At 33.8% G+C, this 15201-nt stretch overlaps 2 protein-coding genes across 2 annotated transcripts; one reads left to right on the top strand and one right to left on the bottom strand.

Annotated features, from left to right (window-relative positions):
- Positions 1 to 6874: 6874 nt before the first annotated feature.
- LOC101740260 (protein sarah) lies at positions 6875 to 9528 on the bottom strand. Its single transcript, XM_062675185.1, has one exon. The coding sequence runs from the start codon at positions 8951 to 8953 to the stop codon at positions 8282 to 8284; it is 672 nt and encodes a 223-aa protein (XP_062531169.1). The 5' UTR covers positions 8954 to 9528; the 3' UTR covers positions 6875 to 8281.
- A 3175-nt stretch (positions 9529 to 12703) lies between these two features.
- Positions 12704 to 13797, top strand: LOC101739989 (histone deacetylase complex subunit SAP18). Its single transcript, XM_004921692.4, has 2 exons — positions 12704 to 13026; positions 13362 to 13797. The coding sequence occupies exons 1-2, from the start codon at positions 12952 to 12954 to the stop codon at positions 13764 to 13766; spliced, it is 480 nt and encodes a 159-aa protein (XP_004921749.1). The 5' UTR covers positions 12704 to 12951; the 3' UTR covers positions 13767 to 13797.
- Positions 13798 to 15201: the final 1404 nt, after the last annotated feature.

Here is a 15201-nt window from a genome sequence, read left to right as displayed (position 1 = left end):
TACCGCGAAATTCAGGCAACTTTAGACATTGGCATGAGTCAAATACAAATAATCTTGCATGAGCAATTAGGTGTAAAAAAGTTGTTTTCCCGATGGATACCGCATTCGCTCTGTGAAGAGCAAAAAGCGGCTCGCGTTACTTGGTGCGTCAGAACTCTCGAAAGATTCCACGCAGGATCCTCAAATGCTGTATACAACATTGTATCAGGTGACGAATCCTGGATATACGCGTACGAACCCGAAACAAAAAACCAGTCACGAGTTTGGGTGTTCGAAAATGAGTTAAAGCCAACAACAATTTTTCGTTCACGGAGTGTTGCAAAAAAAATGGTGGCCACGTTTGTCTCCAAAACCGGCCATGTTACGACTATTCCTCTTGAGGGACAAAGAACGGTTAATGCAGAATGGTATGCTAGCATTTGTTTGCCACAGGTCGTTTCTAAACTCCGTAAAGAGAACTGCAACCGCCGCATCATCCTCCATCACGACAATGCGAGTTCTCACACCGCGCACAGAACAAAAGAGTTTTTAGAGCAAGAAAACATAGAATTATTAGACCATCCGCCGAACAGCCCCGACCTAAGCCCTAATGATTTCTATACTTTCCCTAAAATAAAGAATAAATTGCGTGGACAGAGATTTTCATCACCTGAAGAAGCTGTGGACGCCTACAAAACGGCCATTTTGGAGACCCCAACTTCCGAATTGCATGGTTGCTTCAATGATTGGTTCCATCGTATGGAAAAATGTGTCAAATTTCGCGGAGAATACTTCGAAAAGCAATAAATACATTTTTAAATAGTAATGTTGTGTCACTTCGTTAATTCCCGAAGTTTTCAGTGCCGCCTAGGTAGTGCAACCAATACATAAAATTTTCAGTGTAAAATGTAAAATTCTCATTTGGAGAGATATAAAATGGTGTAAATTTATTAAGCGGTATTGGTTTTGTGATTACGTACCTACGTCTTTCAAGAATGTACTCATTATTTTGCATTCAAAGTTTATTGCATAGATGGGTGAGCTAGTTCACGGCCCGAATAGTTTAAGCTAACGCGTCACTATTTTACGGCAGAAAATGATCGGGAGGCGGATCTCGCCCAAGCCCTGGCCCTCTAAGTGTTTCGGGTCCCCCTCATATGTCGGTCTGGGGCCCGGCGAAGGGGCCTAAGAAGACGACGTGTAAGCTGCTCTGCACGCGTTTTACGCAAGAGCATCCGGGTCATGGAAAGCCGGCTATCCTCGACCCACGCTGGTTCTGACCCAGCGGGGTATTTCGTAGGATAACCCATTCAAACCGGCGCCGTCTAGGCGGGCTTCGGACAGCCTGCCGACCGAGAGGGCTGGTGGTGGCGCCGACGATCGCTGGCCCGGCGTCCCGAGGGGGAGGGTGATGGGAGAGATGTGCACTAAACGCTTCACTCTCCTCCCCTTGCCTTTTCATGTGTTCTGTCTCATGCGAGGCTCGGACGTGTGTTGTTGAGCGACAGGAGGTTTTAGTCGGTTCGACTCCGACATGCCCGGCCCTCCGTCCCCAGTGGAGGGTGGGAGTCCGGCGATTTCCTCCTGACAAAAAAAAGACAGATAGCAAATGCACTTTTAACATTAATCACTTCAAAATAGTTATGAAAGTAGTTCACTGCAGAATTAAAGTGGTCTTGTACTCATTATATAACAAAATTATCATATTATACTAGGTAGCTGTTACCCGCGGTTTCGCTCGCGTGTTCAAGTAAAATTATCCATAGTCTTTCGTGGGAATTACATGTTTTTTGGGATATAAAGTCATTCTCCTGACTTATCATTTTAAGATTTAGATTAGACTGTAAAAGTAGTTTTAAACATGTCTACGACACCCGAAATCGGAGCAAATATTAAAATTGGTAGGTCAGTTGTTGAAAGTAAGCATTGAGGTCTCTGAGGCCAGGATCTTTGGCATTCATAAAATGTATTAAAACAACTACTTAACTAAAATATGGAGATTTTATTGACTTGTAACAAAGACATGCTTTTAAGACTAAACCAAGTGACAACCTCCCAAGTATGAAGGCGAAATTCATGGAGGAGGAAAAATATGGAACCTCATTAATAAGCACGTTGCTATTAGATTTTGACGTGTTTATATCAATGAAGTAGGAAACCTATGGAAATGAAACGTCAACCAAAATTTCGTGCCACTGTGACGTCATCTGGCCACAAAACATGGCGGCTTTAGTGCTGTACAAAAGATTTCAATGTTATCAGGTTTTATCGATAACCGTTCTTGGCTCATTTTATTTTAAATATTGTTGAGTATTATTTATTTGTAGAATTTATACTTTAATGGGAAGTAAGTAGGTATATTGTTATGTGCAAATATGATATGATTTAGATGGGTGAAATCTAAGACAAGTTCGTCCTTCGAATTTGCCAAGTAAACGATATGATGATTTTTAAAAGTTGCTACACTGATTTTATAAAGTTGTCGTTTGTCGCAAAACATAAAGATATGGCGTAGTTCAAAGCCATCAGCCCATTTCTAGCATGCTAAATGTTATCGTATTTTGAGTACGTGTTTTTCTTAGACTATTACAATCTATTTTAATTGTTTTGCTGACTCTAAAGTCCGTAACATACTACCGCAGCGCACCCCAAGGAAGGTGCGCCGCACCATTTGAATCATTTTCGCTTGAGTGATTCAAATTTTAAACTTATCAAGGGACCGCGTGAAAAGAAAAACACCTACAGAACATTTATTCATTAATTACAAACGTCATTCCTTGTGACTTCCTCTCTAAAATCACTTAATTATTAAATATTTAACAAATTTACAATAGTGTTTTACTCACTGCGGAATAAAACTATTTTATTTAAATAGTTCCGAAGAGATTTTGTCGGTAGCCTTTTTCCCGAAATATCTAAACAGAATGTCTAAATATGTTTTGATGACATATTTTAAAGTGGTATTTATGATTAGTGTCATGATCAATAGATTCCGACCGAAAAATGGATTTTTCGGATGAGGGCTCCATAATGAATTTAAATACATATAGATAATAGTTTTAGGACATCGACTTTCTTGAGATCCTATAAAATACGTTTTAATTATTATTTTTGTATGTTTTAAGCATGATAAATTATGAAATTTTATATAATCAATTATATTAAATCGATATCAAAGTCAATAAATAATGTACAACCCAAAACAGACAGCCGAACTGACGTGACAATGACATTTGGCGCGCTAAACATGGCGGATTTTCGGCCTCATTAGACGGAGACGGAGACATTTACGTATATTCATGTTTCATTTTATGTACGCACTGAAATACTGTTATATTGTTTTCCTGCGAGTTAAAGTGCTGAGTAAGAACGAGATAGATATATGTTTATGTGTGTACCTTCAAAATGGGTGCTATTTATATAAGCAATTGTACGTATAGAACAATATGTCGTGTCCCTACTATATAGGTCTATGGTTTATATCACTGAAGTAGGAAACCTATGGAAATGAAACGTCAACAAAAATTCGTGCCACTGTGACGTCATCTGGCCACAAACATGGCGGTTTTAGTGCTGCCCAGAAGATTTTAATGTTAGTAGGCTTTATCGATAAACGTTCTTGGCTCATTTTATTTTAAATATTGTTGAGTGAATGTATTTGTAGAATTTATACTTTAATAGGAAGTTAGTATATTGTTATGTGCAAAGATGATGTGATTTAGATATTATGTGAAATCTAAGACGAGTTCGTGCTTCAAATTTGCCAAGTAAACGATATGACGATTTTTAAAATTTGTTACACTGATTTTATAAAGTTGTCATTTGCCGCAAAACATAAAGATATGGCGTAGTACAGTGCCATCTGCCCGTTTCTAGCATGCTGAATGTTATCGTATTTTGAGTACGTGTTTTTCTTAGACTATTACAATCTATTTTAATTGTTTTGCTGACTCTAAAGTCCGTAACACACTACCGCAGCGCACCTCAAGGAAGGTACGCCGCACCATTTGAATCACTCTCACTTGAGAGTGATTCAAATTTTAAACTTATCAAGGGACCGCCTGATTAAAAAAACACCTACAGAGCATTTATTCGTTAATAAAATTACAAACGTCATTCCTTGTGACTTCCTCTCTAAAATCACTTAATTATTAAATATTTAACGAGTTGACAATAGTGTTATAAAACTATTTTATTTAAATAGTTCCGACGACTTTCTTGAGATCCTATAAAATATGTTTTAATTATTATTTTTGTATGTTTTAAGCATAATAAAATAAGAAATTTTATATAAGCAATCATATTAAATCGATAACAAAGTTAATAAATAATGTACAACCCTAAGCAGACGGCCGAACTGACGTGACAATGACATTTGGCGCGCCAAACATGGCGGATTTTCGGCCTCATTAGACGGAGACGGAGACATTTACGTATATTCATGTTTCATTTTATGTACGCACTGAAATACTGTTATATTGTTTTCCTGCGAGTTAAAGTGCTGAGTAAGAACGAGATAGATATATGTTTATGTATGTGCCTTCAAAATGGGTGCTATTTATATAAGCAATTGTACGTATAGAACAATATGTCGTGTCACTACTATATAGGTCTATGGTTTATAATATGTATTGCATACGTAACGAAATTTTTGAAAGTTATTTTCAGACTAAATTTATTTACGATTAACTTGAAATCGATGGAAGAACCGATGTTAATACAATAATGTTACTACGTCGCTATGCTATTTAGGCATGTTTTTTTAGTTTTTAAACTATACGATATAGATCTCTATATTATTTTAATTAAAACTGAAGTTCTTTTGCACTCGAGATAAAACATCCGGGTATTTATGCCCGATTCCTTTTAACGTCTTAATTTAAAAAATATTATAATAATATCAATGGCTCTAAAAGTGTTTTATAAAAATAGACTTTGTAAAGATGAGGTCACACGGTATATTATACTGTGTTAGCTGTTTGCAATAATAAATAACAGTAAAAGGTTAACAGGTGCAACACAATTAAACGTACCTATTATAGGCGTTCAGTTTATGAATGTAACATAAATAAAACCTTAAAGATACAAAAACAAACAGTAAAAATACCCAGTTCAAAAAAACTTTAGTAAACAGAAAAAAGTCAGAATAGCTTTGGATTGACCATCAGATAAAAAGGATACAGTTCATGAAATACAAATACAAGAAATAATTTTTATGAAGTACCGTAAAATGGGGCGATTAGGGACAAATTCTAACTTTATGAGCAATTTTAAGGTAGTTGTTGATGTATATAATGCTATATCAGGATCAAAATGATTGAGTCTTGGGGGCATCTTTGTTGTCTAATTTAAAATTATGCAACTAGCATTCCAGTTTAAGCAAAAAATGCAAAAATAGGTGTAATCCCTATTTACCCGAAAATTGCGGTTAATTGGGACGAAATGAGAAATTTGCTAGGGTTGGCACTACTTTTATTTTTATATATAGTTTTAATTTATTTATTTATTTAGTTGCACCAACAAAGTGATCATCAATAAAAAAAAATGAAAAACTGACAAAAGTACATGGCAGACATCACCTCAATTATAGGTGCAATCGACAGTGCAGTAACAACAATATATATATATATATATTTATACATATATAGTGGGCTTTCTTAGAAACGGTTTATATTTCTTCGTTCTTGGTAAGTACTTAGGGGCTGATATTTCTATCTGGGTTAAGAGATTAGGTGTATCGGTTATTCCATGGATTAATCAGATGAATACCCCCCCTCTGAACAAATATTAAATATTTTATTATGTATTACTTAGACATTTTTGTCCACCTTGAGATTTCATTGATCTTGTTACATGTCTCTGCAAAATTGACTTACTTATATTAAATTGCTTATCTATTTCAACTAAAGACTTATTCCCAATTTCGCTTCGATAAACCAGATTTTTACCAACAAATTTAAAAAATATTGTTATAACTACATAGACAACCCTACAAACCTGTACCTATTTATACTTAGGTCGTTTCCATTTCACGTATTCTCATCCCAATTGACCCCTTTTTCGTTGTTATTTGTACCTAATACGTCCCCAATATCCCCAAAAACAACAGATTTTTACATGTATTTTTATTTAATCAAATACATTAAAACCAATAACAACTGAGACTTACCTTTAATATATATGCTGGTTCAAACATTAAATAACGTTTATAAATCATAGTCGTCTTCTATTATTATCAAATAAATAAAAGAGAGCAAAGTTTCTAGCACTAAAATAATTACCACCACAGGAAGTTAATTTGAAACGCGATTTTTTATAAGTTAGCAGCTATTATCATGCATATTCAGAGTTGTTTTATGAACTTTCAACATTCTACTATTAAACTACAAAAAAATGGAAGATTTTGCAACGAATATAAAACTTATATTGAGCGTCGAAAGATTTTCCCGGTTTTTTCCCGATTCGCCTTTCAATCCCTAATCGCCCCATTTTACCGGTACTTATAGCTTTCTCCGCGGAATAGATAATTAAGGCCACCTTACTTATCTATTCCGTGGTTTTCTAGGTGTATCACGAGCGATGATAACATGTGCTCGTTATTGAAATAAAATGTTAAACCAATTATAAATTTTGTCGATTATTTATGAATGTTACTTATTATTGAAATTTCACCAATCTGTAATCGGGATTGTTCAAACTATTTAGGTACATGATAAATTTGCTATTTAGTAGTCAACCATAAATTGTTCTTAAAAAAATATGAAAAAAATTCTTTTATGTGCATGGGGATGAACACATTTTTTCCAGTTACAAATTAATTTACAATTATTAAGAGCTTATTTACTTTTATTTGGTCAGTTGAGAGCAAATCAAAAAATCTGCTAATCAAAAACTCTTTTATGTTTTCTAATAATGTTCATATAATTCAGCAAAAACATAGATACCTATGTTATGTTTGGTTTATTTTGTATTTTCATTAATTTTATTAGAATTCTTGATAAAAAAAAATCTTTACTTTTACATTAAATAAACACACCACCACAAAAATGAACATATTATATGTTCCATTCAATTAGACAACCAGTGGAGTTTAATTTAGACAACCAGATAAATTATGCTTCCTAGTAAAAGTCAACAAACCTTTTTTTACTACTGCATTTTATCTGTACTTAAAATATTCGAAAATCTCAAAAATAATTTTATTATTTACAAAACTTTGTGTCACTTTGTTTTATCACAAAACTTTTTAACTATGTCTAAATTTTTATAACACTTATCTAACTAGTAATTTTCAACAGCTGCAAAAATAAATTCGAATTTATAAGTTTCTTAAAAAAAATTAACAAAAATGTTGGTTATTTTTAAAGAACATCTTTTATTAACATAATATTACTATATTATCACTAATAGTATTTGCAAATAATATTAATAACGTCAAAGAAGCCAATAAGTAAGTAAAAAGTTCTTTTTTTTTGTTAAAATTAAATATATAAGGTGAGAATGAGTAGATATAGAAACCTCTTCAAAAACAAACAGTTCCTCCCAAGAATTTTGGGTCCCATAGCACTTTTTTATTTTATCTGAAACTAAACTGATGAAAATTTTCAGTTAAATGTATCAGGAACATTATAAGAAATGTGACAATACTTTTTTTTTTCTTTGAATCAAGTATACCCACAAACTGAAAACATTATTAACAAGCCCAAACAATATTAAATGATGTTCATATTGCAAATAAAATAAACTACAGCAAATAGTAACAAAATAATATGTAAGATAAAAAAGATATATGTTCATATTTTTTGTAAGCTCAAGAAAGCAATCTTTTGTATTTTCATTAATATGCTTCAATGACTGATATGTTTTGAACTATAGTCATAACTGCAGGCTTTTAGCTTACTAAACTATTACTTTAACAATATTTATAATTTAAAATTCTATCGCACAATTGGTTTTCCTTCTGTCTGGAACTATTCAGATTAAATTTCTTATTAAACCATAAAATGTTTGTAAAACAATTTTTATGATTACCCTTTAATAGAATGTAGCACCAATCCAACTTCAATTGAATTTACAATATGATTAATTAATAAAAGTATGCAAATCTATAACAAATTAAGTAGTTTATCATTGGTGAGTTGAGTTGACTATCATATACAACTATGCCTTTTCCATGATGGCTATTTTTCAGCTAAATAAATTAACATCTTTGGCTTTACACATCACAAACATGACATGAGTTTTTTATAAAAGCATTAAAATTCTATTTTATGTCAACATTATTAATTCATAAGGCATTTTATCAGTATTCTGGACAACGAGTGTGAGGAATTTTTTTTGCACCAGGCGGAGGAGAAACCTCTGATATTGCAGTGTGCACTACAATGGCTGGTTGTGTTGGTGTGGGTGCGTGTAGCTCTCGACTTTCACCAGGAGATAAACTTGCAAGTGCCGCTAAAAGGTCATGATTCACAATGGGTTCACCTTCTTCTCGAGGCTCCCAGCCAACTGGAGGACTTGATGGAGGTGAAATCAAAAATTGCTTAACAGGCGCCGGGGGTCTGAGATTCTTAAATGAAATTGGTGTCACAGGTTGGGCAAAATAGCAATTTATGCATGAATCATAAAATTGGTATTGATGTAATTGAATTCGTGCATTTGCGGCAGCTAAGGGGTTGTCATAATTAACGCGTAATCTTTTGAAACTGCGGAGCCACTGAAACGTTACATTTTCCGAAAATGTACGGAATAAGTCTTCCATCTCTTTTTTCAATTTTTCATCAGAAAAAACGATGCTATTAATGTTTGTTACAATAACAGATTTAGGTAGGTCATCAAAGTTGTCGACTTCATCTTGAGTATCACTTTCTTGTTCAAAATTAACTATATTAGGATGAATATTAGGCATTCCATCTTCTGGATTTATGTAAACGTTTTCTTCGGGAAATAGATCGTAGTCTTCTTGGTGTGCCATGTTTCCCCGCTACTGTGTAACGTATATAACAGTATCTGAATATTTATATACAGTAATACCATTAACAATTCTACTGTTAGCGCTTAGGATATTTTATTTAATGAATTTTTCAATTTGACTGTATTTATGGTATTTGACAGCTATCGATTGAACATAGATAATACACATATTTTATAAAACTGAAGATTGAAATCGCTTTTTAGTTTAAAGTACCGTACTGAACGACCATTAGCTATTCAGTATTTTAGTCTAATGTTAGCTATTCAAATTCTTCAACCTTCAATAATAAGCCACAGTAAAAAGCGAGAGCTTACTAAAACTTACTATATTAGGAGAAGCCTTTTTTTATGATTGAGGGCTTACTGGTGGCCCGAAGGCCATTCCAGTTTCACAAGGACAGGTAGAAGCCATGTCAAGAGGCTATTCTCGGCTTCTTATATTTCTCTCTTTCTCGAATTTGTTCTCAAAGTCACAATATTCATCGGTGTCCAAAATAAAGCAAAATTAACATAGCTTCGCTCCTTGCATTCTCTGCCAAAATAATAGGACATTATGATCTTATTGACAACCTAAAGACACTGCTAATATAAAATGACGGTAGTCTACTAGTTTATGTGTATTATTATCTATAGGTAGTTTTGAACACTTTTATGACTTATTTATTAATGCGGTGTACAATAATCGAAACATGTTATCAGAGATATTGTACTTCAGTAACGGAAACATTAGCTATACAATTAATAAAATAGTGATAGAAATTACTAGCCGTTAGCCGCGGTTTCGTCCACGTGGCTGTGAAACAATGTCAGTGTAGTTTATGAGGACAATGACATCCTTTTTAGAATAAAAGGTAGCTTAGTATCTGTGAAAGTGCACAAGTATGAAAAATGAAACAAGTCCAAAAAGTCATAGTATATAACCACCATTTTACTGAATCTCTCTACAAAACTTGCATATGCCCCGCCATGACGTATGCAAGTGTAGTGTTCGCTCACGCGGCCCGCACCAACTTCAAATCCCTTCAGGTTATTCAATCCCGTTTTGCAGGATAGCCGTCGGAGCACCATGGTAAGGAACGTGGATCTCCATTATGACCTGGAGCTCGACTTAGTCAGTAAATATCTAGAGTCGGCATCATTGCGCCACTTTGAGAAGGCTGCATGACACGGGAACCCTCTTGTCGTGGCCGCTGGAAATTACATACCCGATCTTGTAGACTGAATGGTACCACAAGCATCGGTCATCGTCCTCGTCGAACCCGTCCCCTGCGACAAAGGGCTCGACGAGCGAATTAACCCACAGACACAGCCCACTGAGTTTCTCGTCGGATCTGCTCAGTAGGTCGCGCTTCCGATGCGGTAGTAGGTTCTGCGAAACACTGCTCTTGCTAGGGCCAGTGTTAGCAACACTCCGATTTGAGCCCCCTGAGCTCACCTACACGTTAGGGCGAAGCTGAAATAGGCTCTCACTCAAGGCTATCAGCATAAGTAGGAAAAAAAAAACTGAACCTTTTTTAGTAACATTTGGTTGTGTTCATAATCTTTCATCTCTCATCTCATGTCGTTTCAGTTAGTTTCACCTCAAATGATTACAATCTTTAATAAATCAACTTTATTTCTTTTGGCTCATATTATAATATATTCATTAACAGCAACCTATTCCTCGAAATGGTTTTTTGTATCAAAAAGAAAAAAATCATCGATACTCATTATAAAGTAATAGCTGATATGGAAATATTTTCTGAGTAGTTGGAAGTATTCGTGAACTTTACATAATATATTACGTACATATTTAATTAGAAAATGCAACCTCTCTGCAAGATTTGAATACTGACAATGAGATAGTCGATTAGTCACATCGTTCGATCCACGACGGGCGTCTTATCCTTTAAATCACGACGACTTCGAACATATGGCCTTAGTCTTCATGGTCATAAATTTCTAGTTATAACAACATGTCGTTTATTTTTATTAAATTTTTTGGTTTTTATGACCTGGTACTTCCAACCTTTAGGTCAAACATGTCATTTAAATAATGGTAATGAAATTTATATCTCAATATAACATTAATTGTTCTCTCGGTCATGTTTATAAAATTTGCTATCATAAGTTTGATATTTAATTTTGGATTGAACAAACTCGATGCTAGCAATAATGCATCCCAAGAAGTTCGCTTCTCGAGTCCGCTTCGAGTAGGTATAATGGCTTAGCTATAGATAATACAAATAATATAAGACCTTAAATTATGTGTATTATCTATGGCTAAGTCAACCAATTCATTTATAATGGACTTTTGGCGGGAACGCGAGGAGTGAAGTTGTGTGATTTGTTTTATTTTGTCTAGTTAGTGTTTCTTCAGATTTAAATGTGTAATAGCGGTGGTTTATTAACTGTTTAGTATCTGTGAAAGTGCACAAATTTGGGAAAATAAAACAAAGCCACTGAACGTAACTTCTCGGGATCTTCCAAAAAGTCCACTGAAAAAGTCTCAGTAAATGACCACCATTTTACTGAGATTATGCTTCATCCCATATCATCTCATCTCATGTCATTTCATTTCGTTTTCATTTCACTTTAGGTTTCATTATAATCAACTTCATTTTATTTCATAATATCATTTTCATTTAAAAAAGTTACGTATCATTAAAATTAAAATAATACTTGACCTAAAGGTCTTAGTTACCAGGTCATAAAAGCCCTTCAAAAAAAAAATCATTTATCATCAGAAATTGTTTAAAGGTACCGTAAAATGGGGCGATTAGGGACAAATTCCAACTTTATGATCAATTTTAAGGTAGTTGTTGATGTATATAATGCTATATCAGGATCAAAATGATTGAGTCTTGGGGGCATCTTTGTTGTCTAATTTAAAATTATGGAACTAGCATTCCAGTTTAAGCAAAAAATGCAAAAATAGGTGTAATCCCTATTTACCCGAAAATTGCGGTTAATTGGGACGAAATGAGAAATTTGCTAGGGTTGGCACTACTTTTATTTTTATATATAGTTTTAATTTATTTATTTATTTAGTTGCACCAACAAAGTGATCATCAATAAAAAAAATTGAAAAACTGACAAAAGTACATGGCAGACATCACCTCAATTATAGGTGCAATCGACAGTGCTGATATTTCTATCTGGGTTAAGAGATTAGGTGTGTCGGTTATTCCATGGATTAATCAGATGAATACCCCCACTCTGAACAAATATTAAATATTTTATTATGTATTACTTAGACATTTTTGTCCACCTTGAGATTTCATTGATCTTGTTACATGTCTCTCCAAAATTGACTTACTTATATTAAATTGCTTATCTATTTCAAATAAAGACTTATTCCCAATTTCGCTTCGAATAAACCAGATTTTTACCAACAAATTTAAAAAATATTGTTATAACTACATAGACAACCCTACAAACCTGTACCTATTTATACTTAGTTCGTTTCCATTTCACGTATTCTCATCCCAATTGACCCCTTTTTCGTTGTTATTTGTACCTAAGCCGTCCCCAATATCCCCAAAACAACAGATTTTTACATGTATTTTTATTTAATCAAATACATTAAAACCAATAACAACTGAGACTTACCTTTAATATATATGCTGGTTCAAACACTAAATAACGTTTATAAATCATAGTCGTTTTCTATTATTATCAAATAAATAAAAGAGAGCAAAGTTTCTAGCACTAAAATAATTACCACCACAGGAAGTTAATTTGAAACGCGATTTTTTATAAGTTAGCAGCTATTATCATGCATATTCAGAGTTGTTTTGTGAACTTTCAACATTCTACTATTAAACTACAAAAAATGGAAGATTTTGCAACGAATATAAAACTTATATTGAGCGTCGAAAGATTTTCCCAGTTTTTTCCCGATTCGCCTCTCAATCCCTAATCGCCCCATTTTACCGGTACATGTATTTAAAGACTCGCATAATTTAAATAATTACTTAAGTTGGAAAAATTAAGTAGGACCACAATTCTCCAAATATTATGAAAATGGCGGGATTAGAATCAATGGTAGTTGAAGAAATTAAACCGACAGAAAAACCGGTGGACAGAGAAAAGGTACTTTGTTAAACAATATAATTGATTATTTTTTACTATAAACAGCATTTACTTTAAATTAATGTTCGCCAACTGATTTTAATTTGACCATAATAATCAACAGAACATTCAAATCCGTTGTGTCTACTAAAGCACTCTGTTCTTTTTTGTTTCGTAATTGACATTTTTTCTTGTAAATGTGAGATATAAAGTAACAATCTATTTGTTTTCGATAACACTAAAGCTCGTTCATTAGGATTATAAATAAAACACAATAATTGAATTGACAGAGGAGGAAATTTGTTATGCTTTTTCCTGATTATATAGAGATATAAATTTAACCTAAAATGTTTCAGACCTGTCCTCTATTGCTCCGTGTGTTTTGTTCAACTGGCCGACATAATTCTCCTGGAGACTATGTTAGAGGAAACGTACCTCAGAATGAATTACAAATATATACATGGATGGATGCTACACTGCGAGAACTTACAGGACTTGTAAAAGAAGTTAATCCTGAGACGAGACGGAAAGGCACATACTTTGATTTTGCCATTGTGTATCCTGATATGCGTTCCCCTACATATCGTATGAGGGAAATAGGAGTTACATGTTCCGGACAGAGAGGAGGCGATGATAACAAGACACTTTCACAACTGAAATTTCAAATTGGGAACTATCTAGACATCTCAATAACACCCCCAAACAGAATGCCACCACCAATGAGGCGTCCACAACCATATATTAATAATCGTCAGTACTGATAATTAAGTTTAATAAAAGAATGTGTATCAACTGTGTTCTTTCACTTGATTTAAAGGGTGAAGTTGGATTTCATTAAATTACTATTATAAAGGGGAACACCCACTCTCCATAGTGTTCTGGGCCCAAGATGGACATCAAATATTACTATAAAAATGGACTGTTTCTTAAATATATTGGATATCTAAAAAATATATTGAAATTGACACCACTATTATAAAAATAAAATAAAATAAAAAAATCGTTTTGAGGTTTATTTTCTATATAAATAAGTGTTGGATTATGAGTTACTTCAAGAACTTTTCTTTTATTAATGTTTAATTTATTAATTATGATAAGGGAGATGTTCCTAATGTAATTTTATCCAATTGTAGTTATTAGGGTATAAAAAACACATGTTTTTCTAAATATCTATGTTTTCTTCATCTTCATACACAATTAATAAATCATCTAAAAATAGCGCAGGAGGGCATATCCACGGTTATGAGTCTCGTTCAGTTTAAAACCACAATTCACACTATGTCTTAGTCGTAGTATGAAACATTATTGATCGGTATCCATAATCGAATGTAGCTGTGATCTTTAACTCCTGAGCCAAAGTCGTCGTTGAAGGGAGGATAAAATCCATAAAACAAAGTCAGTAAAATAAATCGAGGAAAAATCAAAACGCATCCATTTTACGCACCATTTTTCCGTTGTGAGCACAAGCAGCAAGCGAAGTGTCAGTCAGTCAGGTTTTTATTTTAATTATTTTGAAGTCGTCGTGACCTAACGGATAAGACGTCCGGTGCATTCTTGTTGAGCGATGCACCGGTGTTCGAATCTCAGGCGCGTACCAATTTTTCTAATGAAATACATACTTAACAAATGTTCACGATTGACATCCATGGTGAAGGAATAACATGGTGTAATAAAAATCAAACCCGCAAAATTATAATTTGCGTAATTACTGGTGGTAGGACCTCTTGTGAGTCCGCGCGGGTAGGTACCACCACCCTGCCTATTTCTGCCGTGAATCAGTAATGCGTTTTGGTTTGAAGGCAGCCGTTGTAACTATACTTGAGACTTTAGAACTTATTTATTTATTTATTTTTATTTATTACACTTCATATAAAATTTACATTGGCGGACTTAATGCCTAAGGCATTCTCTACCAGTCAACCAAAGGTAGTGCAGAGTGAATAGTGGTAGGTGCAAACTTATATCTCAAGGTGGGTTTTTTTTCTGCTTAGATGGGTGGACGAGCTCACAGCCAACCTGGTGTTAAGTGGTTACTGGAGTCCACAGACATCTACAATGTAAATGCGCCACCTTGAAATATAAGTTATAAGGTCTCAAGTATTTAAGGTTACAAGTTGAAGTCTAATGGGTATGTCTTTGATGTTATTTTATGTGCTTATAATCGATTAAAATCCATTGATTAATGTTAATACTTAA

This window comes from Bombyx mori, chromosome 23 (genome assembly GCF_030269925.1).
Source record: "Bombyx mori chromosome 23, ASM3026992v2".
NCBI classification, from domain to species: Eukaryota; Metazoa; Arthropoda; class Insecta; order Lepidoptera; family Bombycidae; genus Bombyx; species Bombyx mori.
Note: the sequence above shows the minus strand (reverse complement) of the source record. Positions and strands in the feature narration are given on the sequence as shown.

What these genes read in the sequence shown, in the direction of transcription:
- LOC101739989 (XM_004921692.4), top strand. Translation starts at nt 12,952, where the DNA reads ATGAAAATGGCGGGATTAGAATCAATGGTAGTTGAAGAAATTAAACCG. An exon ending in AACCGGTGGACAGAGAAAAG is followed by an intron (nt 13,027 to 13,361) that starts GTACTTTGTTAA and finishes AAAATGTTTCAG; the next exon opens with ACCTGTCCTCTATTGCTCCG.
- LOC101740260 (XM_062675185.1), bottom strand. Translation starts at nt 8,953, where the DNA reads ATGGCACACCAAGAAGACTACGATCTATTTCCCGAAGAAAACGTTTAC.